General features: G+C 37.5%; 1 protein-coding gene across 1 annotated transcript; it reads left to right on the forward strand.

Moving 5' to 3' along the window:
* The first annotated feature begins 4,274 nt into the window (after window positions 1-4,274).
* Window positions 4,275-17,978, forward strand: smarcad1a (SWI/SNF-related, matrix-associated actin-dependent regulator of chromatin, subfamily a, containing DEAD/H box 1 a). The gene is made up of 22 exons (XM_055223971.1): window positions 4,275-4,738; window positions 6,025-6,172; window positions 6,388-6,487; window positions 7,209-7,275; window positions 7,357-7,442; window positions 7,773-7,827; window positions 7,905-8,581; window positions 9,321-9,514; window positions 9,800-9,890; window positions 9,987-10,086; window positions 10,190-10,249; window positions 11,134-11,209; window positions 12,931-13,066; window positions 13,417-13,548; window positions 14,055-14,150; window positions 14,236-14,353; window positions 14,436-14,551; window positions 14,784-14,972; window positions 15,282-15,400; window positions 16,043-16,225; window positions 17,021-17,130; window positions 17,836-17,978. Exons 1-22 carry the CDS (start codon window positions 4,543-4,545, stop codon window positions 17,895-17,897), a joined length of 3,111 nt encoding a protein of 1,036 aa, XP_055079946.1. The 5' UTR covers window positions 4,275-4,542; the 3' UTR covers window positions 17,898-17,978.
* The last annotated feature ends 193 nt before the right edge of the window (window positions 17,979-18,171 follow it).

Here is an 18,171-nt window from a genome sequence, read left to right on the forward strand (position 1 = left end):
AATAAGAATAGGTTTACTATGAAATAAAAAGAGAGAAATAAGAGTAAGATGCCAGAGAAAATCATAATTAGTCCTACAAAAACTGATAAAATATTTCTGTACCCACCTCTGTGCAGGCTAACATGTAAAATGACTTCTCACATGGGCCTATAGGCGGTGTGTGGAGGGAGGGGCTGACATCGCAGACAGGTCTCCACGGCGACAAGGTGCTCCTGCCGCCGTCGGGTCTCGGCCAAGTTGGGCGTCATGGCAACAGTGCAGGGACAGACTGTGGGACTCTCTTCTGCAAGGGACAAACTCAACACAACTTTAATGATGTGCTTTAAATTACACCCACTTCAATTTGATCTTTAAAGTCATTTATGGGTCATTAAGGCTTGACTAACTGCAGTTTAATGTCAGTCCTGGCAAGTGGGAAGTGCAGAATAAATGGGATTACCATAAAGCAATAGCAAGGGGCCTTGTATTAGGCGTTATTCACCTTTTTTTTCAAAATACTGTTGGATGTCTTAGCATTTTGTGAAGCTAATTAAAAGGTTTAGGGTATGGTCATAATAAACATGACTTAGCTGTCTCAACACATATGAAGTAAACATGTGAAAATCAAATATAACTTGGTATCAATTGTAATGCTGATGGACATGATGGCCAAGCTGTTGATATTTTGATTTGGCGTTTTGGTTCTCGAGATGATTATTCAGAAAACAATGAGCCTCACGTGACTCTCCATTTGGGTTGCCAGTTTCAATGCAGGAATCCAGTTGGTTTGAACCTAAAAACACTCTCTCTGATCTGAAACCTCACTACCTAAACTCCAGCAAATGCAGCCAATCATTAATCTGTGCTAGTGCAGCCTCTACAGCTCTGGAGGTTGATGATGAGCAAAGCAAATGTATGTGTCTTCGATATGCGCACTAAGGCAATTTAACAGACAAATGCCAATGTGGAAAAGTCCCCCCGATACCCTCTGCTATAGTGCACTGTGAAGTGAAGCAAGTAGTTACCCCACATCATATGAGCTGTCACGAACACAAACAGCTTTTTGGTGATGCAAGTATCTTCACCTTAGTCATATTCATTCTCCCTGACTATAATCATTTGGCACTGATGTATCTGACGGCTTGGCCACTTTATTTGCAAAATCTTATGTTTTATTCAGTCCCCTCATAGTATTAAGCATGCATTTCTCTGAACAAGTGTTGTTTTAAAAGTTCAAAAATCAAGTTTACCTCCAAAGAGTCTGGCGACATTTAAACTACAGAGGACAGGAGAGACAGGAGCCAGAGTCAAGGCATCCCGCAGAGAGAGGTCACGACCCCTATCAGACTGTGTGTCAGTCTGACTATTGTGTCCCCGGACACACACACACACACACACACACACACGGCTGTAACCTACACCGCCATCTCCACAGCAACAAGGCCGGTCACTTTTTAACTCTGAAATCAAACAGTACTGTAAGTACAAGGTCTGTTTTATTAATGATTTGTTAAAATATATGTATGTTCTTAATTAAAAAACAAACAAACTATCCAATTAAGTGACTCTTCTGAAATTGCTCACAATCAGATTTGACTTAAGGCAAGTAGGCTACATTTTTCTGCCAATTTTACTAAAAATAAGATAAACAATGACAGTAAGATTTCCCATAATGACTCATAATGACCCGTGTATGCAGGCCTCACCTGTGCTTGCATTTTACTCATTGATAGGCTGATGCCATGTGAAATGGCTGATCTGAAGAATGTGTTGTTGAAAATAACCCGCTATTATAAATGAACCAACTTGGAGGTGAAAAAAATGAGGAAATTAGTAGCTGGACTAATATGCTAGTATCTGCTGCCACCCTGTGGTCAGTCTGGAAATAATCAATCAAGGTTTGATTTGTATAAAGAAACTTTCATCCAGTTTCGGGAAATGACTTGGAAACCTAACAGCCCTTTTCAGATAAGATGGATATTTATATGTAGCCTCTGTTTATGGATATAGACCACGCCTGTTGTGTTGACAAAGATACAGTATTTTAGTCTAATTTAGTGCAAACTGACCACAGACCGTAAAGAGTTAAATAATGTGTGTCTGCTGCCCTCATGTGGTCATTAGACCAACTTACAACGTAACGTACAAATTATTTAGTGATATACGATTTGAGAGTGCAACGAAAATGGCTTGAATTCCATTATCTTGACTTGTGTCAATCGGCAAGACACTCATTTGATTAAAGGTGTGCTTTTTAAGATGCATCCGCCTGTATTGTCGGCCAGAGCCATGCAGCCGCTTTCACAGCCCCGCTCATCTGCACCTAATGTGACAGACTGTGCATGCTGTAGGCTCAGGAGAGGATGAATAATGGATCTATAAACTTCAATGTGACTAATGACTAATACAGACTATAGCATCTGTCAGCAGCTTGCAAAGTTTGTAAAGCATTTTTCATGTTGAGAGGAATCTGTCAGTAAGTTTTTCTTTCTTTCTTTTTTCTATGAAAGTCTATGAAGTTGAGTTCTCTATCTTACGACGGAGTATAAGGGAGACTTAACACAGCTGCAGTACAGAACGCTGCTGCTCGGGTCCTGACTAGAACCAGGAAGTATGAGCACATAAGTCCTGTGCTCAGGTCTGTGCACTGGCTCCTGTGGCTCAGAGAATAGACTTTAAAGCAGCTCTGCTTGTATATAAGTCTCTCCATGGCCTAGGTCCAAAGTACATCTCCGACATGTTAGTGCCATATGAACCATCTCACACTCTGAGGACTTCAGGGACTGGCCTCCTGCTGGTGCCCAGAGTCAGAACTAAACATGGAGAATCAATGTTTCAGTTTTCTGCAGCTAAAACTTGGAACAGTCTTCCTGAAGATGTGAGACAGGCCTCTACTTTGACCATATTTAAATCCAGGCTCAAAACAGTTCTGTTTAGCTGTGCATACGACTAAAAGATTTTTATTCTGCACTCTTCTCCTTTAATGGTAATTTTATGATGACAAAAGAAACATGGACTTACGGACTTTTATTAGACATAGTAAAGTGACAGGAAAGTATTTGAGAAATGACAGGAAACTTTTGTAAAGTAATGGGAAAGTTCTTAAACTGAGCAAGACAGTGTTTAAAGAGTGAGAGAGAGAGTTTTTAAAGGGGCAAACGAGTGGGTGAGAGAGTTGCAGATTGGGTGATTATTTATGTTTTGATTTGTGTGATTTTAATGTCTTTCTTATTCTGTAAAGCACTTTGAATTACCTTGTGTACGAACTGTGCTATACAAATAAACTTGCCTTGCCTTGCCACTTAAATTTAAAAAAAAAAATTCTTCTAAATCTGTCTGGTTCCTCCGACTAAACAAACTCAGATGCTTGCAGTGTCCCTTCAAAGTACTTATACTGATGATAGTGTGGTGATGGTGGCCTAAAAGACACAGTATTTCATCATGCATAAACCCCAGTTGAAAGTTTCTCTGAACAAAATACTCCAAATTCTCCATAACACACAACGCACTGGTCACTCATTCACGCACAGCAGCCTATATTCTCATAAAAATACGACTTTATTCTCATAATATTACGACTTTTTTCTCATAATATTACAACTTTTTTTTTTCGTAGCGCCCGCATATTTTTTTTATTTTATTTATGTGACCCTTATACTCCGTCGTACCATCTTAACTTCATAGACTGTTTATATGAATTCTTCTTTATACAGTTTATGCTTAACTTGTATAACTTGATAATTACGAAAATATTTGTCAGATAACTGTAGATATTCTTGCCAATGGGTAAAAAAGAAGTTGTATTATTTCTGTTGAGGCGGAAGCACCGGAAGTGTGGCCCCTCCCCCTTCTCTGCCTCTGGACCAATGAGCGGCGCTGTCCCGTGCACGCGCTCTACACTGTGCCGTGATCTATGCCGGGCAGTGTTGCCAGGTACGCAGTTTTCCCGCGGAACTGGGCAGCTTTTTAAGAGAAAAATACTGTCAGCGGGTTTTGAGCTATAAAGTGTATAAAGAAGACTGTGTATAAGTACAGTTTTTGGTTGGGCCAGAGAAATTTCCCACGTAAAACATATTAATTTCAGAATAATCCAATTGAAAGTCCTGTTTTTTTGTGGCACATCTTCATATCCAAAGCCATTAGCCTCTGTATAACTTGTGTTTGTGCGCGAGAGAGGGGACGGGGCTGGTCTTTGTCACCGGAGGAGCGCTACTTTCATAAATACATAAATACAGTGTAAAATACAGTGGTGCTGCATGATCCGCGGGTGGTGGGTGTTTTTTTCAGACGCTCTTGTGCGGGTTTGGCCGCTGAAACCTGGCAACCCTGGTGCCGGGCCCAGTGTTCGCGGGAAACACAGGATCTTTGGCCTTTTATCGATAAGGCTTGATTTTAATCTAAAATATGCTCGATGAACTACATATCAAGAAAGCCACATTTATTTTACCCTGAAACAAACCGCTGCCATCCGTTAACGGCCTTTTATTTCGTTAATACAGCTACAGACGCTAACAATGCTAGTTAGCTAACAATGCACTGCTGAACGTTGGATCGTGATGCTACATGACCGAAATTGGCCTCAAAGCAACAAATAATTTTAAAGATTCTGCTGTAAAAAAAAAAAAAAAAACTACAGACAAAATGAGTATGTTCAATTTGGATCGGTTTCGGTTTGACAAGAATGCAAAGACCACAAAGAAAGAAGATACAAGAAAAGAAGAGTCAAAAAGTCCAGATTCTGAGAAGGAAAACAAGCCAGGTAAAGACATGCACAATGGCACAGCTAACAGACTAAGTGGTTATGTCACGTTTGGACCATTGTTAAGTGCTGGTCTGTAATGAAAATCTACTCATGACTTGGTATTTTTAAAAATCCCCTAAACGAACTGAAAATATAACCTGCCTGCCACTAATACAATGAAGAGAAATGTATGGTAATTAATACACCAGACTTAGGAGTTCAACTGAAGCAGCCCAGGATACACGTGTCATAAATGTCCTATATTATGCCAAACTGACTCTTGTAAGCTTTTAGACATCTTATAATGTTGTCACCTCCTCAAAAGCATACTTGGAGTTGTGTTTTATTTCATTCACACATGTTAGTTACTCTTTATTGTTAGTGAGTCTACATCCCCAAAGTCCAAAATGCTCTGTTTCACCTTGTGATTTCATGTTCACAGCTGCCTTTTGTTCAGTAGAGATTGACAGTTCCAGAGATTAAATGACCCAAATGATTCTTGTGAATTCATATGGAGTTTAAACACAGTGGAGCACTGTTTTACCACATGACATCACAAGGTGGAAAAGTGAGAGTCAGAGGAAAGAACTCTGCCCAAATATGCTGGATTTGTGTTTTAAACACGTGTGAATGAAACAAAACTCAACTTCGGGATATGTATTTGATCAGGAAACAACATAATAGCATAGATAAAAAACATTACGTAGTATGGGCCCTTTGACATAGGAAGTTGGTCTTCACGATTATATAATGAGCTAAATCTCAAATAACTAAATGATCTTGACACCACTATTGTAGGACTATGCTTTTTCATCCTGTTGAAATGGCACATTACCACAGCAACATGGTGATAGAGATAGACCAATATATTCGTTGGCCCATATGTTGGGCTGATATTTGCTCTTTGAACATATCAACTATTGGCCTTAAATCTCAGGCAGAGGGCGATATTTAGTTTTGGCCAACCTGCTGCCTAAAGAACACACATAAAGCTCCATTTGAACACTTTAGTGTAAAGCAATAACTGCACAAAACATAACTATACAGCTCTCTTATGTGGGAGAGTTTGTAGTAAATGTAAAATTAATTTGGCAAAATAATCAAAATCACCCCTACATATCAGCCCAAAAAGATTGGCATCAAATTCTCTGGATTCTAAACAATCGGTATTGGCCATGAAAAAAAAACATGTCAGTCAATTTCTAGTGATAGATGCATTGATATTGAGCCCAAGATATCTAGAAGTGTTGTGTAAAATTCATTGTCGCCAATTCATTAACACTTTGTTGTTGTTTTTTTTTCAGCCAAAACAAAGCCCGTGAAAACCCTGTCCAAGCCCGTCTCTGCAGGAGTGGTGTATCTGGATTCAGACAGTGATGAAGATAAAGACATCGTTTTTGTGTCAAAAGTAGCGTCATCAAATTCAAAAAAATCACTAACAACAAAATCTACGTATGTAATCTTAAAGATGCACTATATAACTTTTCTAATTGGGGGTTCACTACCAACTTATCTTCATATAAATGGACATTACCAGCAAAAAAACAAAAATAACATCTCCATGAAGACAAGCTGGTGGTGGACCCTACACCAGCAGAATGCAACTTTTAAAGCTAAACATTATGGTTAACGGTTTATTTTCATGATTATTTTATTTGTGATTTTAGGGACTCTTCTAAAGGGGCCACAATGGATTCAAAGAGTGAGGAGAAAATCAAGAAATTGCTGGCAATGTTTCCTCAGTTAAACAGAGATCAAGTTACAGAGGTGAGAAAATCAGAAAGTACAGCAAAAGACTGGAGATTAGGGCTGCACCATCTTGAACTTCTAATCATGATTTTTCTGACGAGGATTGCAATTTTGATTAGATATGCAATGTGTTTAAATGTTCAGCTTGTTTGGAGAGGCCATTGAGCAGGCCGTTACAATAGTCTAACCTACTGGAGACAAATGTATGGATAAGTCTCTCTGAGTCTGGTTTTGGGTTAGGAGGATAGTAGTATGCCTTTGTTTTTTGCAGTGTTTTTTTAGATGGTAAAAAGCTGCAGATGTTATTGATTTGATGTGGCTGTTAAAGTTCAAGTCTGAGTCCATTATTACCCCTAGATTTCTAGCCTGATTTAAAGGTTTTAGAGAGAGAGACTGGAAGTGAATGCTGACATGTGTTCTTTGTTTCTATGGTCCAAAGATAATTGCAGGCTTTGCTGTTTGATAATTGCGTCAACTCAAATTGCAATTTTTATTCGGTTGTGATTAATCATAAGGAAGCAACTCAAAATCCATCTTCAATAGGACTGCATGTTCTCACTAAACAACTGTTGACAATGAACAGTAAGAAACTGCAGTCTGTTACATTCTTTATGATAGCTACATATTAACTGACACAAAACAGTATAGTCCATTTTTGGTCCAATAAAAACATCACAAAGTTACAATAAAGGTATACATTTATTATTGATTAAAAGACAGAATTTCATTTGTGGTGCAGGTGATTGAAGAAAGAAGCACCCTGGAGGGAGCAATCGCTACATGTTTAATCAGGTTTGGTGACAAAGGTAAAATGGATTCTTGTTGTGATCAAGCGAACAGCAGGATAACATAATCTACCTGACACATGATCTTCTGACCTGTTTTAGACGGAGGTACAAAGAGGAAGATGGATGGATCCTCAAGTTCTCAAGACGATGATATTCAACCAGCGAAAAAGAGGAAGCCGTCAGTGGTGAGTTATATTTATTTATCAGTTTAGAATTTATTTAGCATCACGTGAAATCTACTTAAAGATCTACTGTGTAACTTTTCTGGTGGAGTATTTGCACTTGCTAGTTTCCTGTCTGAAAGGTTCCACAATATGGCATTCTATCTTGCATTTATTCAATTGCATGTGTTTCAGTGCTCAGAAATACCTTGATAAAATGTGGTTCTTTGTTATAAAAGAAATTTGTTATTTTTATCTGGACTAAACTCAAAAAGACATTTCAGTTATCAAAATATGTTTTTGGTTGTTTTAAAAGTTTAACAAGATTTCCATTTCATCATTGCATTATTTTAGGAGACTCTTGGAGAACATGAGGCCCTTCAAACCCCGCAAATGTTCTCCAACCCAGGTTTGGCGATGATAAATCTTTTATCCAAATTATAATATTTATTTTGAATTTCACCTACTCATCTTTTATTTCCACAGAAAAGGCCAGCAGCAGTTCACAATCCAGTAAAGCTGAAAAGTCCACTGTTCAGAAAGACGAGAGTGACTGTGATAGCAACGCTACAGTGGACAGTGAGGATGAAGTTTCTTTTGTTTCAGAAATCAAATCAACCAAAAGTGATGTCAGAGCCATTGACTCAGATGAAGCCAGTTCGGATGATGATGCCAAATCAGATGCCAAATCAGATACCACAAAAGACAGCTCAGATTCAGAATTGGAGGAGGAGGACAACGACAGCAAAGAAAAATCTAAACTTCTGAGTCAAAAGTACACAAAACCAGTTCAAATATCCAAACCAAAACCAGTTGAATCCCCAGTGAAACCAAAAGAATCTTCACAGTCCAGATTGACCAGTGCTATCAGTGTAGCTAAGAAAGCAGCAGAGGAGCGAAAGATGCGTGTCCAGTCCAAAGCCAAAGAAGTCAGCTCTGAGGAGGATGATTACGGTGAAGATGAAGAGGAGGATGACGATAGCAGTGAGTTTGACGATTCTGATGAAGAACTGGAGACCAAGGGCCCATCAGACACAAAGACAGAAATACTCAGGTTCTTCAATGAGGCCACTGTAGATGAGTTGACTCTGATCTCCGGCTGCTCTCTCAAGAAAGCCCAAAAGATCACAGAGCTGAGGCCCTTCGACAGTTGGGACACTCTGGTGAGTGAAACAAGGCACAGTAGTTTTGTCCAACCAGGGATGGGACAAGATACACATGAGAGAAAAATTATCTTGAGAGTTTTTGTTTTTTTTCCATGTTTACATTTGGGTTTTTTTTTTATTGACTTGTATTGACAAGTTACATGTCTTGTAGTTCCAAAAGGTAGTACTAGAATGCCGACGGAAATTTTAATAAAATAAATACAAAATTGTGAGGTCAAAATTTGAAACTGGCAAAATCACAAAAATGTATTAGGAATTATATCCAAATGTTGTTTTGTTTTGAAATTGTCTTGTCCCATTCCTAATACTAAAATTTCAGACACAATACAGTGATGCCAGAATGAAAAATGAAAAAGGCAGTAGACATAATTTTTAGCATAAAATAATTGTATATTATAGCATAAAGAAAATACTGATTATGACCTATAAGTACTTTCACACAATAAATTATTCAACAAAACAATACTACTAAGTTTCCCAGTTTTAAACTAATACCGGCCTCCCATGTCATTCTCCTGAGGGGGTCCCAATCTGGTTGAATGGTTATTTTGGGGGTCTCAGCTTCAAGTATGTGTTGTGCATACTGTTGGTGTGTCGTTAGGCAAGACACTTCACCCACCTTGCCCAGTATGAATGTCCATCTTTCATTGTAGATTATATTGTACCCCACCCACCTCACTCATTAAAAATAAAATGCCAGTCTCGACAAACTTTGAATCCTGTTTTCCTTCCGCAGGAGGACCTCATTCATAAAGGCAATGGACTTTCTGAGGACTTGTTGTTGAGTTGTAAAATAGTCCTTAAAGAGCGGAAGGTGGTGCTCGGTCTCATGTCTAAATGCGAGACGATTTCTTCAGATCTGATCAAACAGGTCTCACAGGTGATGAAGAGTGACACACGCCCCGATCAGCCTAAACTAATCGACCCGTGGTACGTATTTCATTTTGAATTTGATGTTAAACTTTTCATACAAAGTACCATCAAAATTATGAGAGCCACAAATGGATCTTTTGTGGGTCTGCCTTCATGTATCCATAGAAATCTTATTGCTTTGTTTGAAATGTTCTAGTTTTTCAGCATTTGTGTAGATAGAAATACAGTAGTTTACACATCAATTTTAAACTATGGACAGTTTGTGTGTGAAATTGTGTGCTGTGAACTTGTCAAAGGTTAACATCCAAAAATACACTTTGTGTTGTTTTTTTTTCTTTTTAGCCTTAGGTTGAAACCCTATCAGCTCATTGGTCTTAAGTGGCTAATGCTTTTGAACGAACACAAACTGAGCTGCATCCTGGCCGATGAAATGGTGAGGCGATATTGATAATAATGGACAAACATATATCTTGATTTGAAAAGAAAAATATATTCAAGTTGAACCTTATTGATGATTGTTCTTTTTTAGGGTTTGGGGAAAACTATTCAGGCCATAGCGTTTCTTGCTCAACTTTACGAAAATGGAGATACAGGGCCGCACCTCATCGTTGTCCCATCCTCCACACTGGGTAATGACATCGTATTTTCTTTTATATATTTAACAGTTGAACATCTGCTGCATTGGTGTAACATTGTAATGATAATAATGATGTAATACTTTTGCATTTTTAGATAACTGGGACAGAGAACTGAAAACGTGGTGCCCAAAACTCAATGTTATAGTTTATTATGGTAAGAATCTGTTTTCACACTGACGCAGTAAAAGTTTTAAAGGGCCGCACCTGATTTGAATTAATTCTTGTTAAGATGAACACTCTTCATGACGCATTGTGCATTACACACTGCTAAATACGAAAAAGAGATGATAAAATATCATCTATGCGTGTTACATAGTTAATATAGAACAAGGAGCCTCAACTTTTTTCACCCAATCAGGCACATTGTTACTAAGAATCTTGAGAAATCAACTGCCATTTGTCAACTACAAATGTCTGGGAATGTCATGGTGCATTTTCAAGAGTGACAAAAAAGAAAATGGCAGCAGAGATTGGAGAACTATAAAGAAACAATCACATGACACTATCCCAGATTTTGCTTTTGTGCCACTGAGATAATGCACTGTGACACAGGACACGGTGGGGAAAGTGGGCAGGGGGTAAAAGTTAAAACTAAAACATGTTCTCGACTCATGGTTTGATCAAGTACATGTCCTTTAAAGGTCCTATATTACACAAAATGTACTCATGTGAACTTTTAATCATGTACTAATGTTGTTACCTCATTAAAAACATACCTGTAGTTATGTTTTATTTCATTTACTCATATTTAATTAACTCTTTATTAGTCTGTATATCTCCAAAGTTCAAAATGCTCTGCTACACTTTGTGATGTCATGGAGTGGTACTTTTTAAGTTAACGTCTCCTTTTATCTTTGGATCAGTTGAGATTTTATCTAAATGATCCTAGTGAAGGTGTATGGAGTTTAAAAAACACAACTCCAGGTGTGTATGTGATGAGGAAACAACAGAAATCAGAAATAGCATAATATGGGATCTGTAAGAAAAACAGAAGAAACTTGTTTGATATAACTGATTCATATATCCTCTCCTGTGTAGGTTCTGCGGAGGACCGACGCTACCTCAAATATGAGATCTTGAACGGGGATGTCGAGTTTGACGTCATATTGACAACGTAAGAAAACGCTCTCAGAATAGAACACATTTTAAAGTATGACATAGAGCTGCAATATGAATGGCCGCAACTAGCTCATCGCAAAGGTGGCAATTTTTGAAGTACCGTAACTTTCTCCACAAACAACATTGTTCATATTCTGTTTAAAACCCTGGACTTAGAGCTGTACAAACATGTTCGGAAATGTGATTCCGCACTATAAGGCGCATCGGAATATAAGGCGCACCTTCAATGAATGGCCTATTTTAAAACAGTTTTCATATATAGGCGCATAGAATATAAACTACTGTAGTATCTGGGGTTGTGTTATGCATCCACGAGATGGAGCTGTGCTAAAGGGAATGTCAACAAAACAGTCAGATAAGTCAGTCAAACTTTATTAATGGAATAAAAAAAACATCACCTTCACCTGTCTGGAGAACAGCTCAGACAGAGAAGCCTGCTGGGCCCCCAAGATTTTCTCACTCAAATGTACAATTCTACTGAGTGATTTTTTTAGCTTTGATATTCAGATTCCCATACCAACACAACATAGAAAAAGTTAAAACAGACTCAACACAAGATTTATAAAACAAAGTCATCAAAGTCCTATCCACCTGGAAGTACGAAAGTTTTCTGAGGCAGAACAGATGCTGCTGACCTCTCTTGCACAGCATGTCTGTTATCATTAAAGTTCAGTTTGTGGTCAATCAAGGTTCCCAGGTACTTATAATTTTCCACTAGCTCTACCTCTTGACCTTTGATAACGGTCGCTCTGGGAGTTGTGACCTGTCTGCTAAAGTCAATAGACATATCTTTAGTCTTATTTACATTTAGTTTTAAAAAAGAGTTGTCACACCACTGTACCATGTCCTCAACAACTGGGCCATGGTCCTTTTCATCGCCATGCGAAAGACTGATGATGACAGAGTTGTCTGCAAATTTCAATATATGTCGATTTACATAATTACTGCGACAGTCATTTGTATACAAAATATATAAAAGTGGCAAGAGCACACAACCCTGAGGAGATCCTGTAGAAGAATTTAAAACATCAGAGAGGCACCCATTCACCTTTACCCTCTGTGATCTCCCAATTAAGAAGTCCAAAATCCAGCCCACCATGTTAAAATCCAAATAAAAATTTGAAACAAGTTTGTCAATTAAAAGGTGTGGCTGGATGGTATTAAAAGCTGAGAAGTCCAAGAATAGGAGCCTTGCATGCGTTTTCGAGCTCTCTAGGTGTTTAAGGACCATATTTAAAAGAATTGCTGTGGCATCCTCCACCCCACGACCCGCCCTGTATGTGAATTGTAGGGGGTCAAGCAAGTGCTCCACTAAAGGAACAAGTTCATTTTTCATAAGCCTCTTGAAGGATTTCATGACTAGTGAGGTCAAAGCCACTGGTCTAAAATCATTTAAAACCTTGGGGTGTTTTATTTTGGCCACAGGAATTATTGTGCTTTGTTTCCATGTCTTTGGCACCCTCTGCTGGTGGATTGACATCTGAAATATATAAAAGAAGACTGGACCTAATTGTTCCGTACAAGAGGTCGACAAGAGGACAACAAATACTGTACATTTAAGTTTTCTGAATGTGTTTATAATGTGAACTTTGAACAGAATCCTATTATGAAAACAATTGTAAATCTAATGCAATTACAATGCTAGTCAGATGATCACAATTCAGTATTTTTCACTAATTGTTCAGCCCTAGTATTTCTAACAATTTTATTTTACAGATACAATGTGGCTATTGGAAACGACAGTGACCGCAGCCTTTTCCGCAAACTGCGCCTCATCTATGCTATATTTGATGAAGGTCATATGCTGAAGAACATGAACTCTCTACGATATCGTCATCTTATGGCTATCAATGTATGTACACGTTTAGAGGATTTTTAAAATACATGACCAACCAAATAAAGGTTGAAATATAGTGTCTATTCATAAATAGGCTCTATCTAGAAACCTTTAACGTGTATTATTCGTGAAAATCAGAAATTGTTTATTCTGTTTTGACATTTTGATTTAATGTAACAATATTTTAAAATAGCAAAAGCTTTATGTAATGTACAACCTTTAATAAGGGCACTGTTTTTGTCCTAAAATGTCTTTGTGTTTTGTTTTTGAGTCTGTGTCATCCTCATCACAATTAGTCTATCAATTGTTGGAGCCCCAGTATTTGAAGTTCTTATCGATCACTCACTAAGCTGCCTTTTGTGCAGGCTCAACATCGTGTGCTACTCACTGGGACGCCTGTACAGAACAACCTCCTGGAGCTCATGTCTCTGCTCAACTTCATCATGCCCTCCATGTTCTCTGACTCCACCTCTCAGCTCTCAAAGATGTTCTCCTTGGTAAGTGTCTGTCTAATGTTTACCTTCTGGTGATTTTTACAGCGCTATGGGTGTGTGAGATAATTTATGTTTTATTGATCAATGCATCTTAAGATACAAAGGCTTAAAGAGCAAGACAAGTTTCTTTTATAGAGCACAATTTGTTCTGAAAGTGCTTTACAGAACAAGAAAGACACTGAAATCACAACACAAACATACATAATTCTAATAATTCAGATTAACTTTAAGATTTAAATGAAATTAAACCAAAAGAAGAGTGGAGAATATAATCCTTTGCCATATGCACAGCGAAATAGAACTGTTTTGAGCCTGGATTTGAACATTGTAGTAATGTTCCTCGATGAACAGAGCGTGCCAATGTTTCTAGGAAAAAGTACAGAATTCTATCCTGTTCCGTTTTAGTTTGTAGAATTGAACGCATCTTAACTGCTGCATATTGTGCTAAACTGTTTTCAGAGTTTAATTTCTGTGAAATGGAAAGATAAAATAATAAAAACTCTTTTCAGAAATCCTCTGAGGGAGAGAGTAAATTTGAAAGACAACGCATTTCTCAAGCCAAAAGAATCATGAAACCGTTCATCCTCAGAAGAGTAAAGAATGAGGTAAGAACATTACAGCACATCTGCTCACAAAGGTCCTGGTTTATTGTTGTTGTGTTTGGATAATCACTTTGTGGTATTTCCCCAGGTCCTCAAACAACTCCCTGCCAAAGAGGAAAAAGTGGACTACTGCTCCATGAGTGAGAAACAGGAAGAACTTTACCAAGCCCTTTTCAAAAAACTTAAACAAACAAATCCAACCGAGAGTATGTTCTGATTTAATTTTACATATTTAATTAGCAAAAAAATGAACTCATTTAAGATGTTTTTGTTTTTTTTTCCTTGAAGAGCGTGAGATGTGCAATGCAATGATGCAGCTCAGGAAAATGGCCAACCACCCGCTTCTTCATCGTCAGTATTACACCACAGAGAAACTTAAAGCCATGAGTAAACTTATGCTGAAGGTAAGAAAAAGCATTGTGGCTTATAAAACGGAATTTAGTGTACTTTAAATTAGTGTATTTAGAGCGGGGCAGGTTCATTATCAAAACAGAAATGGGTATCGTCAGTGTTTGATATGCAAAATATGAATATTTAAAAAATAAATAAAACTATGTTCCAGATAGCTTAATTTCCAAATAAGGACATTAAATGATATGTCTACATTATTTGCCATGCTTTGTTTTTTGTTTCCAGGAGCCCACACATTTTGATGCTGATGCTGCTCTGATTCAAGAGGACATGGAGGTGATGTCTGACTTTGAGTTGCATAATCTGTGCAAACGTTACAACTCCATCAGCTCCTACCAACTGGAGACGAGTGTCTTACTGGACTCAGGGAAGTTTAAACACCTCGTCGAACTGCTGAGCACAATTAAAGAAAAGGTGTGTACTAAGAATTGACTTTAAACTGTTTTTAATTATTGCTTCGATTGGTGGTGTAGTATCAGAAGTAGCTGTGAGTTCTAAAACTGAATACCCCTCCCTATGTCATCAGCATGAAAAATTCCACTCAAAATTCAGGGCCAGTTTACACACAAGTTCAGTTGTGCAGGTGTGAGTGCGGGCCACAGAACACTGTATTTCCAATGCAAGAAAATGGGGGGAATAAAATCAAGTTTTCTTCCAAACAAATGGATTTGAACTTAAAATAAAAAAATAGATGGATTAACCATGATCTGTGTCTTGTTCCAGGGGGACCGTGTGGTGTTGTTCAGTCAGTTCACTATGATGTTGGACATTGTAGAAGTGTTTCTGAAGCATCATAACCATGGATATGTTCGTCTGGATGGATCCACCCCTATTGCAGACAGGTCAGATACTGAATTGTTTAATAGGTTGCATTCACATTTTAAAATTTGATGTAGGCATAATCTCAGATGGAGGACCGGTGCATTTGTCTATGGGTCATTTGGTATATATGAATGAAACCCTGAACATGGATTTGTCAGATTGTATCAAAACAAACATGGCGACTTATGAGTAAAAAAGAAAAGATACAGGTGCACACACAGAGGACTGACAAACTGGAAAATAAGTTATATATTTTGTTATGAGAATTTTCAAGGTGAGAATTCCTCTGCACTCTGCCTTTGAGAGACATTTATGGTTGTCCAATGTGCTGTGTCTGTTTCCAGAGCCTCCTGCATTCAAACAGTTAAGGAAAGTGAAGGCAAATTATCTTCTAAAAATTTAGTCTAGGTTTGATTGTGAATCTGTAGTAAAGAAAAAAATAATTAGTTAATATCAGTTGAACTACATGTTAAACATGATCTTGTTTCATATGGAAAGACCCAATAAATGCAGCGATATTTACCATAAACAAAAAATTGAGCTGGAAGGCAGGACATTTTAAACTATAAGCAGTTTAGACATATGGTCAATTTTAGATGAATTAATTTTTAATACTTATTTCCCTTTTTAATTAGTAAATATAATATTTGAATATATTGCAGGATTATGTTGATTGACCAGTACAACAACGACAAAGACATATTTGTGTTCCTGTTGTCCACACGAGCTGGAGGTCTGGGCATTAACCTCACCTCAGCCAATGTGGTCATCCTTCATGACATCGACTGTAACCCCTACAACGACAAACAGGCGGAGGACCGGTGCCATCGGGTGGGGCAAACCAAGTAAGACGCACACGTTTAAGATGCACTTATTTTAGACAGGAAAAAAGCCCGGAAGTTTAGCACTGAGAGAAGTTATTTGATCATTGAAATAATTGCCTTGTAATTTATTAATCTAACAACTATTAACTGGTCTTTACACATGAGAAAGATGGTGCAGTGCTTGCATCAAAATTACAGTACATGTGTAAATGTTGTGTTTTGATGGAAAAAAAAAGTCTATACGGATAATCATTTTGACAGGAGACATTTGTTAAAAAAGAGTGAGACCATTGTACTTGTTATTTCCTGCAAAAAGAAAGGGAGCTTCAGTCAAAGAAAAGCTTGAATCCCCAGAATCCAGGGAGAGTGAGAGAGTTTGAAATATCATCACACTTTCTGCTCCAGGTGAGTTATGAGTTCAGCTGTGAATACTAAGTTATTTTATGACAGTGGTTTGATTGCTCTTATTAATTCTATGTTTAATATTACTCATCATTTTATGGAACATCCATAGTCAAACAGTTCAGATGATTAAAGAAGACACATTGTGCTTGTGTCTGTTATGTAGTTATTATCAATGACACCTGTGGATCATTGTTATAATTTGCACATTTTAAATTGCAATATTCTGCAAGCTGAATGCTATCGGCCTCCTTTTTCCATTTGTACCAAAATGACTACATAATGTTGATTTTGCAGAATAGACCTGCTTTAAATGTTGCAGAGTTTACTAACTATTGAATACAGTGTAGATGCATAGCAGTACGTTATGTCCTATGGTCTTTCTCTCCATGAATGTTTCTATTTGTTTGTTAGGACTGTGCAGGTGATCAAACTCATCAGTAAAGACACAATAGAAGCTTGCATACTTCAGCTGGGTCTGAGGAAACTCAAACTGGAGCAGGACATGACTGCAGCAGACACAAGTAAGATGAATTATCTGTAAATCACTAGACCTGATTTATACCCTAACCTTAACCAATCGTAATCATACCATCCTTATCTTCACTGTGTGACCAGAAAATAAAATTCAACTGTATTTTATTACATTTTTAGATATATAAATGTTGGACAAATGAAATTTAAAATGCTATGTCGGCAGAATGTTGAATTTTAGAACGGAGGCGACAAGAGAGGATTAACTGACATCTGATATGTGATGAATTTTTTTTTTTTTTTTTAACAAAAATCAAGCTATTGTTTTGAATTTCTTGGGTAAAATCCAGTTAGTTTGCTCCTCTTTTTGAAACTTGTGAAAAATATTATGAGCCTACAAATTTGTAGTATTTTTGAAATGGTATGTGATGAGTTTTGTCCAGTAAAAAAATAGAAACATGTGTGTAGAATATATTAAATAAACAAATAAGACATTAATATTAGACCAAGCATAGTTAGAAAAACAAATGTACTAAGTTATTTTCATTTCCAAAACCACTTTTATATTACTTGTTATATATATATTGGAATTAAATTATGTTCCACCTCACTCACTCCAGTTGCCTCCAGTCCGATCACCGGTATATAAAATCCATTTGCGCACAAACTTTTAAAGAGTTTCATTAAATGTTCTTTTGAAGTATATTTTGTGCTCTGGTTCACAAAAGGACTATTGTCCTTGTGTATTGTTGCAGCTGTGGAGGGGACCATCCCTGAAGACATGGCCTCGCTGCTCAAAGCTACACTGGGACTGTGATACAATACTTACAATAAGAATAGACTCTTCTCTCACTGAATTTGCTACACTGGAACAAACCTAAAGACCAAATGCTGCAGTTCCTTGTGCCGTGCAAACTGTGCCTGAACTGAAAACTGCAACTAAAACACTTCTCATGATTTTCCAGTCGATAGTATAGACCTTTACAGTGGCACGTTTTTATATGTTTGACATACAGTCTGTGGTTTGTGCATTCATTTGTTTGTATACAAGGGCTGAAAACAGTTAGAAAAAAGCAATGACACTTGAAATA

This window comes from Periophthalmus magnuspinnatus, chromosome 9 (assembly GCF_009829125.3).
Source record: "Periophthalmus magnuspinnatus isolate fPerMag1 chromosome 9, fPerMag1.2.pri, whole genome shotgun sequence".
NCBI classification, from domain to species: Eukaryota; Metazoa; Chordata; class Actinopteri; order Gobiiformes; family Gobiidae; genus Periophthalmus; species Periophthalmus magnuspinnatus.

What these genes read in the sequence shown, in the direction of transcription:
- smarcad1a (XM_055223971.1), top strand. Translation starts at nt 4,543, where the DNA reads ATGACCGAAATTGGCCTCAAAGCAACAAATAATTTTAAAGATTCTGCT. An exon ending in TGAGCACAATTAAAGAAAAG is followed by an intron (nt 14,973 to 15,281) that starts GTGTGTACTAAG and finishes GTCTTGTTCCAG; the next exon opens with GGGGACCGTGTGGTGTTGTT. An exon ending in CATCGGGTGGGGCAAACCAA is followed by an intron (nt 16,226 to 17,020) that starts GTAAGACGCACA and finishes TTTGTTTGTTAG; the next exon opens with GACTGTGCAGGTGATCAAAC.